Source organism: Herpailurus yagouaroundi, unplaced genomic scaffold (genome assembly GCF_014898765.1).
Source record: "Herpailurus yagouaroundi ecotype Mexico unplaced genomic scaffold, PumYag 215, whole genome shotgun sequence".
Taxonomy (NCBI): Eukaryota; Metazoa; Chordata; class Mammalia; order Carnivora; family Felidae; genus Herpailurus; species Herpailurus yagouaroundi.
Window position 1 is genome coordinate 6,365,930 of NW_024412446.1, and position 9,359 is coordinate 6,375,288.

General features: G+C 37.6%; 1 protein-coding gene across 1 annotated transcript in view; it reads left to right on the plus strand.

Annotated features, from left to right (window-relative positions):
• Positions 1-3,523, plus strand: part of NLK (nemo like kinase) — a 166,682-nt gene extending 163,159 nt beyond the window's left edge. Inside the window, exon 11 of the mRNA XM_040455307.1 lies at positions 1,711-3,523. Coding sequence (XP_040311241.1) covers positions 1,711-1,765 — 55 coding nt within the window. The 3' untranslated portion in view covers positions 1,766-3,523. The remainder of the gene's footprint in view (positions 1-1,710) is intronic.
• Positions 3,524-9,359: the final 5,836 nt, after the last annotated feature.

Here is a 9,359-nt window from a genome sequence, read left to right on the forward strand (position 1 = left end):
CACCGTCCCCACCACCTTAATAATAACTGGAAGCAAGATTACTTTATAGGTATAGTGCCGGTGTGTCCTGTGTAGAGTTTTGTTTCAAGAACTTTATAGCCGCTTCAGAATCCAACAAGCCTCATTCTCTTTGTCTGTCTGTGTGTCCTTTCCTTCTCCATCTCTTTTCCCCTCACTCCTTGTATCAGTTAAGGTCCAGTCAGGAGAAAGAAACCACACCCAGTAATGGGAACGGGGAAGATTTAATAGCGAGAAGCATTACCTAGGAAAAAAAGGTGCATAAGAAGATCCTGGAGTTTCCCAAAGTAGCAGATGCAAAAAGCAGGTACTCCCTCTAGACTGAGGGAAGAGTGAACAAGGAAGAAATTAAGAATTTGGAGGAGGCCCCTCCACCCAAGGCTAATAAGATTTGGACTTCTTTGGAGAGGATATGGCTGCCATAGGAACACACACAGCATGAGGGTGGTGAGAAAACTTTGCAAAAGGAGTGGGCAGAACTAGTCCATCAGAGAGGCCTGTTGGGTTGCAGAGAAACTTGCCAGAAAGTTTGGGTAGAACAAAACTGAGCCTTCCATGTCAAAAAAAAACAAAAAACAACCCACCAGAACCGGGAAGGAGAGCCCCTGATGCTGTGGCCTTGCAGCGCCCTCCCAGCACAAGCCAGGCGTCAAAGGGTAATGTGAGCAGGGTCTGGCTCCGGTGTCACAAAGCAGGGCAGAGAAGGACAGATTTGGATCTGAGAAGCCACACTCTTCTCCTTTCTACCCCACCTGCCTTTCTGCCCCTCCTTCCTCCCACTTCCCTGTGCTTTCTTTTAACTGGCCTTGACATGGTGTTGAACTTGATTGAATTTGTTGAATCAAAGTCAAGAATTTTCATTTAAAATTTTTTAAATCAGGGTGACTTTCATTCTTCCATGTATTTGTCTATGGAGAGAAAGAATTAGGCTGCTTTTTACTTTTCTCTGTGGTTTAAAATTACTTTGTTTTATTATTTCCCCCTAAGAGTCAGTGACCCAGCCAGTCACGTGTTTCGGTACCTTTCAGGTGCCAGTTATTCATTATCCCGGGCCCCAGGAAGCACAGTGCTTAACACACCCACAAGTTTATAATCCAGTTAGCCAAATTAGACAGATATGTCAAATAACTGAAAAAACCCATCTGTGGATAACAAATGCTAAGTGATTATCCATTACTACTGAATTAATACTTGATAAAAGAGTGCTTAAAGGCTCATTCAAAATAGATCCCCACTTAATGTCACTGTATTTTGAGAGGCTACTTTTCAGTAGATAATTCTGCATCCTTTAAGGTTATTTTCCTGGTTGATTATAGACATTATTATTTACAGTACCTACCACTTGCTTCATATTATGAACTAGGCGCAGTGAAACCACTTTGCATACATTATCTCATGCATTTGTCACAGTAGCCAGTGAGGCGGGTAGCCTCTTCCCTTCCAGAAGAGGAAAGGTGAGAGGGTTTGCTCGGCGGCCCACGAGTCAGTGACCTATCGTTTTCAGGCCCGTCACAGTTGCCTCACTTATAGATGCAGATTCTTGAATGAACAGTGAGAAGTTAAACAAACAAAAATCCAGAAATGGACTTTACGATTTTTTTAAAGGCAGAGAGGGAAACACGCAGCACTGACTCACCCTCTTGCCCTTTGAGGTGTCACAGCTGGTTTCACCGTGTCTCCCTTTTCTTCCAGTTCCACTGTTGCCCAGCCGTCCGAGATGCCCCCATCTCCTCTGGTGTGGGAGTGACGGTGGAAGATAATGTACTACTGAAGATGTAATGTAGCTTTCCACTGGAGTCTGGGATTTGCAATTCTGGAGGTTAATCATGCTTGTACTGTAATTTTACTAATGAAGTTTTAAATTAACAACCACTACTTGTATGATATGAATAATATTTAGAAATGTTACTAGACTTTTAATCTTGTAAAGTGGTTGTGCTTTTAGAAGAAAAATATTTTACCCAGAGTTGCACATGTTTTATGAATTTAGTGCAGCTGTTATGGCTCACCTCAGAACAAAAGAGAATTGAACCAAATTTGGGATTTTGGGGTTTTGTGTTTTTGTTTTGTTTTGTTTTCTTTTTTTAAATGAAGTGAGATTGTTCACACACACACACACACACACACACACACACACACACACAGGACAGTCGTCCATTTTGATATTTGAGCCATTCCTGAAAATTTGGGGTTTTCTAAAATGAAAGAATCTAGAAACCTTGCCTGCGACCAATCATGGAGCCACATGAGCTGATCGTGGCTGCACCTGGGGGAGGGGTGGGGGGTGGGGCATGCCACCTAATGATCAAGCCCTATAATTAGCTTCTCATTAGAGCCGTGACGGTGATGTGTGCTGTCTAAAATCCAATGTTGTGGGTAGAGAGAATGAGTTTGTGACTAGGAGAGACTAAACTTCTGTTTTCCTTACCCAGTATAAATATATATATATATATTTAATCTATTTTTATTAGAAGTTTTTCTGCTCTTTCTTACATAAAAGAACCCCCAAGCATGCATCTTTCATGTGTGTAAATAATTCATTTCTGGGCTAATTTCAAAAGAATCCCAACATTGCTGTATAGAGAGAGAACTAGCTTGCACATTTTAGGTCTGTGAAATTTTGTGAGACTTTTCCTGCACTGGACAGTTAAAAAAATAAATAAAGACAAAAACAAATTTTTAAAAATTTTAAAGCCACAAAAAAAGGCACATAGGGAATTATGTCAAATGTGTTTGTGTCCTTAGGCAAAGCTGTGGGAGTCTTGAAATGTCACAGTAGTAAATAACTTATTACTTTTTGACAAATTCTTTTTTCTGTTGGAACACTGAATTCTTCTGTGCATATGTATATATGAATACAAATTGAAGGCCTCTACCTCCTGGAGTTATACAACTTGGCTTGTTTACCTCCACATGCTGATGATGACTATTTTTTTTTTTTTAAGTTCAATGTGGAGACTTGAAACTTGAATGTCCCTTCCAACTTTTATATTAAAAATAAAAAGACAAGAAAATTGAAGATCGTTTTTCACCTGTACAAGGAATACTAATGGATCGTCTTAAAATTGGTCTAGGAAAAAACCTTGGTGTGTGTTATGGACAATTAACTGTTAAAGTTATTGTAAGTTATCTGTATTTAGCAGAGTATTTTCATCTTGAGTGATCTGAGCTGAATTTGAAGACTATTAATAAGTTATGTTTGGAAGTTTTAACTTCAATGAAGTAATTATTTGCTGTGAAAGAAACAAACATTGAATTACTAAACAAAGATGGTGCAATATCTTTGTTTTTTTTTTATGAGGCTCCTGAGAATCAACCCAACTGAAGCATTTCAATTCACTTGAATGAGAAACGTGTTTAGTATCAAAAGAGCCCAAGAAGACACTGGTGTGAAAGGTACAATCTCAGAGGTTGGTCAATTACCGTGGCACACTTACTGGTCACTTTGTACAATGTAGATTTGAAGTACAGTGGTGAAAACATTAAATGTGACATTTGAAAAAGATGTGTCATCTTTTTTATTTTGATTCCTTTCCTTTGTTTTCTTTTCAGTACAGCTTTTATCCTGATTTTGTAGTTTGAAGACATTGGCTATATATAGTTCTGTTTTGATCTTTGAGGGAATTAGTTGTGGTTTTTAAAAATCTTCCCAGAAACCTTACATTGCCAAGGACATATCAAAAACTTAATTAACTAATATTAAAGACATTGTGAGTCAAATACATATCGTTTGAAAGTCTTTTCCAGACCTTAGAGTCTAACCCAGTGGTTTTCTTTCTTTTGTTTTTTTTGTTTTGTTTTGTTGCACAAAGAACCCCATTTTCAATGTGAGATCAAATTTCAATACGTGAGAGTCCAATACATTAAATAAATAAAAGTGGAGTGCTCTAGATGAAGCAGACTGCTGAGGACTTGACCTCACCCTCCTCTTCCTTTCTGCCTCCTGCCCTCCCCCCACCTCCCACCCCCACCCCAGCAGCCCAAACGTAATTCCAGCTAAGGAAGAAGTCCTAGCCGGGTGGTGGGTAATTACGACCTGACACCAGACTGCCTGACTTCAGAATACCTTCCCTGTGGTAGATAAGGCAACATGACTGTTGAGTTTGTAGATGACATAGATTTACCCCTGTCTTTTCTTGATTTAGCAAAATGAATGGATTTTTTTCCTGACATGGAAGGAGTTGACTGTTCCAACTACTAATACACACACACATATTTGTTTGTTCATCTAATAAACTTTTGAATACCTACTGAGTGTAAGAATTACCTAGAAGGAAGCCTTGTTAATAGAATAGTGCTTAAATAAGAAAACTAGTTTTTATCACTTACAAGACGGGATTATGAGTTGCACCTGTAACAGTTTAAAACTAATTCTTCAGAGATAAATATTAGACAGAATATATTGACATGATCCCAGGGTCATGGGATCTCTCTCTCTCTCTCTCTGTCTCTCTCTCTGTCTGTCTCTCAAACAGGCATCTTTTCATGTGCCTGTTGGCCACCTGTATGTGTTCTTCGGAAAAATGTTTTATTCTTATCCTCTGCCAATTTTTTAATTGCATTGTTTGTTTTTCTGTTGAGTTAGTTGTATGAGTTCCTTGTATATCACAGATAATAACCCTTTATCACATACATGGCTTACAAATATCTTCCATTCAGTAGGTTGCCTTTTTATTTTGATAATGGTTTCCATTGCTGTGCAGAAGCTTTTTAGTTTATTTTGGCTTTAGTTTTCCTTGTCTTTGGAGTCTGATCCACAAAGATGCCACTAAAACCAATGCCAAGAAGTTTACTGCCTGTTTTCTTCTTGGAATTTTATGGTTTCAGGTCTTCTATTCAAGACTTTAATCCATTTTGAACTAATTTTTGTGTATGGTGTAAGATAGTCTAGTTTCATCCTCTTGCATGTGGCTGTCGAATTTTCCCAACACCATTTATTGAAGAGACTATCCTTTCTCTATTGTATGTTCTTGGCCCCTTCATCATAGACCAATTGTCTATGTATGTGTGGGTTTATTTCTGGGCTCTCAATTATGTTCCATTGATCTGTATGTCTGTTTTTGTACCATTACCATACTGTTTTGATTACAGTAACTTTGTAGTATAGTTTTAAATCAAGGAGCCTGGTACCTCCAGCTTTATTGTTATTTCTCAAGATTGCTTTGGGTATTCAGGATCTTTTGTGGTTCCATACAAATTTTAGAATTATTTGTTTTAGTTCTGTGAAGTATACCATTGGAATTTTGATAGATATTCCATTGAATCTGTAGATAGTTTTGGGTATTAGGGACATTTTAACAGTATTAATTCTCCAATCCATGAGCACAGAATACCTTAGCATCTGTTTGTGTCCTCTTCAATTTCTGTCTTCAGCATCTAGTTTTTATAATATAAGTCTTTCACTTCCTTGGTTAAATTTATTCCTTGGTAATTTATTCTTTTTGATGCAATTGTAAATAGTATTGTTTTTCATTTCTCTTTCTGGTGTCTTGTTATTGGTGTATAAAAATGCCACAGATATCTGTATTGTTTTGCATCCTAGCTGTCCTGAATTAAGTTATTAGTGCTAATAGATTTTTGGTGGATTCTTTAGGGATATATATATTATACATACATATACATACACATACACACACATACATAAACATACATATATAGAGAAATATATAGAAATATATAATATATAATAAATATATAATATATAATTATATATAATATATATTATATATAATTATATATATTTATATATAATTATATATAAATATATATATAAACACATATATACATACATACATACATGTCATCTGCAAATAGTAACAATTTTATTTCTTCCTTCCTTTCTAATTTGGATGCCTTCCATTTCTTTTTCTTACCTGATTGCCATGGCTAGGACTTCTAGTACTATGTTGAATAAAAGTGGTAAGAATTTGCATCCTTGTCTTGTTCCTGATCTTAGAGGAAAACCTTTTAGCTTTTAACCATTGAGTATGATGTTAGCTATAAGATTCACACATATGACCCTTCTTTATGAGCTACATTCCCTCTATACTTACTTCGTTGAGAGCTTTTATTATAAATGGATGTTGAATTTTGTCAGATGCTTTTTCTGCATCTATTGAGATGATCATATGATTTTTCTTTTATTACTGTGGGTATCACATTGATTGTTGAACTATCCTTGCATCCCTGGAGTAAACCCCACTTGGTCATGGTATATGATCCTTTTAATGTATTGTTGGACTTGGATGGCTAATATTTCATTGAGGATTTTTGCATCTGTGTTCATCAAGGATATTGGTGGCCTCCTAAAATGTATTTAGAAGCTTTCCCTCCTCTTCAGTTTTTTGGAAGAGTTTGAGAAAGATTGGTATACATTTTCTTTGAGTGTGTGGTAGAAAACTCCAGTGAAGCTGTCTGGTCCTGGACTTTTGTTTGTTAGGAGATTTTTCATTACTGTTCATCCTCCTCATGACTAATCAGTCTCTTCAGATCTTCAGATTTTCTATTTGTTCATGATATAATGCTGGAAAATCGTATGTTTCTAGGAATTTATCCATTTTTTCTAGGTTGTCCAGCTTGTTAGTGTATAATTATTTCCCCTACGCTTTTTAAGTGACTTTTTCAGTGAATGAACAATGCCCAGAATCTTGGAAAGAAGTGGTAAGTTCCAATGTCTTCAGGTTGCTGGTGGTAGAACTTTTAACAAGTAGACCTTCTTGCTAAGAAGTCAACATTTATGTTATGTAGCTGACTTCAGAGGTCTCTGATACTGTGGTCAGTCTCCTCATGTCTCAAGGAATAATCAAAGATCTCAATAAAGAGGGGCACCTGGGTGACTCAGTGGGTTAAGCTTCCAATTCTTGATATTACCTCAGGTCATAATCTCATGGTCATGAGCTCATGGTCTGTGCTGAGCATAGGCCCTGCTTGGGATTCTCTCTCTCTCTCTCTCTCTCCCTCCCTGCCCCTCCCCTACTCATGCCCACATGCACTTTCTCTCAAAATAAATATATTTTTTTAACGTTTATTTATTTTTGAGACAGAGAGAGACAGAGCATGAACGGGGGAGGGGCAGAGAGAGAGGGAGACACAGAACCGGAAGCAGGCTCCAGGCTCTGAGCCATCAGCCCAGAGCCGGACGCGGGGCTCGAACTCACGGACCGTGAGATCGTGACCTGAGCTGAAGTCGGACGCTTAACCGACTGAGCCACCCAGGCGCCCCAATATTTTTTTTTTTTTTTAAAGATTTCTAGGGGCGCCTGGGTGGCTCAGTCAGTTAAGCGCCCTACCTCACCTCAGGTCATGATCTCACCGCTTGTGAGTTCGAGCCCCGCGTCGGGCTCTGTGTTCACAGCTCAGAGCCTGGAGCCTGCTTCTAGTTTTGTGTCTCCCTCTCTCTGCCCCTCCCCACTCACGCTCTGTTTCTCTCAAAAATAAATAAAGTTTAAAAATTAAAAAAAAAAAAGATCTCTAAAGAAAGATGGGTTTAACTTTTTAATAACACTAGTTTTCAGAGCTCATCATCCTCACAGCCAACTTATCTTCATCTGGTTCTTAATTGCAGCAACCGTATCATGGTTTTTAAGAATGAACAGCTTTACTTTAGAGTCTTTGAGAATGTTTATCCTTGAGAAGAAAAATCTTGTAAAGACAATATTATGGATTCCTTTTATAAAACTATATTGGTTGGGGCACCTGGGTGGCTTGGTCGGTTAAGCATCCGACTTCAGCTCAGGTCATGATCTCATGGTTTGTGAGTTTGAGCCCCGCGTCGGGCTCTGTGCTGACAGCTCGGGGCCTGGAGCCCACTTTGGAATCTGTGACTCCCTCTCTCTCTGCCTCTCCCCTGCTAATGCTGTGTCTCTCTCTCTCAAAAAATAAATAAATGTTAAAAAATTGTTTTAAAAACTATATTGGTTTTGTGTGTTAGTATTACATTCAGAGTGTACAATCTACAAAAGGATCGTAAAAAGGAAATCACTCTCCTTAGAGTCAAACCACCCTTTCCAGCTTCTGTGGGTCATTCCAGAAATATTCTGCATAATAAAGTTTATGTTTTTATAGGAAGGATAGGATAATCTGCATACTATCCTGCACCTTGCCTTCTTCATGTAATCTATGTGGAAGATTGTTCCACATGAACACACAGAGCTAAAGCTTTTAATTTGAGCCACTTTTTTATTATGAAGGTGAACAGTAAATAACTTGAATTAATTGCCCCTTATCTGTGTTTCTGTCCTTTGTCATGGCATTGTTTTTCTATGAGGACAAATAATTCAAGGTAGAACCAACTAACCCAATTTCCCCCCAGGTAAGCCATCGCTCATATATGTAGTAGTACTTGTTTTTTAAATCATTTTTTAATTTTAATTTTATTACACATTTTCTTAAAAGACAAGTATTCAAACCATGTTAAAAAAAAAAAACTAACCATTTTTCCCAGCTCACCAAACACCCTAAGAAAATCAAGAGGCATTTAGTTGTACAAACTCTCAACAGGTTCAGATGTGGCCCTATCTGCTCATTTGCGTGCCTTTTTTTTTCATTCCGTCCTGTTTGCCAAAACTTATATCATTCAAGACTTCCTCAGTCATTTTACCAACAGGGGCCTTAAAAATTAATATGCTTTGGGGCGCCTGCGTGGCTCAGTCGGTTAAGCCAACTCTTGATTTCGGCTCAGGTCATGATCTCATGGTTCATGCTGCCTGAGCAGAGTGGACAGTGCAGAGCCTATTTGAGATTTTCTCGTCTCTCTGCCCCTCTCCTGCTCTCTCTCTCTCTCTCCCTCTCTCGAAACTAAATTAAAAAAAAAAATTAACATGTCTTCATATACATCATACATATGGCAAATAAAGACCAATAGAATGACCACATCTTTAATATCCGTGCTCTTGGCTTACTGTCAAGAATCAGATGATGTTGAGTTTTACAGCCAGTTGTGTTCACAGGTCTTTTTAACAGCAAAAATACTTTCAGCAATATAGATGATTTCACATTCTAAAAAACACTATTAAACACCTAAGAATTCTTAATGAAATATAACAATAAGTAGCTAAGCTTAGAGACAGAGGGAAATCTTTAAGGACCAAAACCAAAGGGCACTGGAGCCATTGCTTTCCCTGAGGCCATTTGCCAACTGGTAAATTTATATAATATATAATGTAATATACCTCTCTCTCTCTCTCTCTCTCTCTATATATATATATATATGCATATATATATATAGTATATGATATATATATTAGCTATATAGTAGCTAATATTTATTGACTACCAGGCTCTGTTCTAAGAACTGCAAATATTAATTGTACAACAACCCCATAATGTGGGTACTATTATTA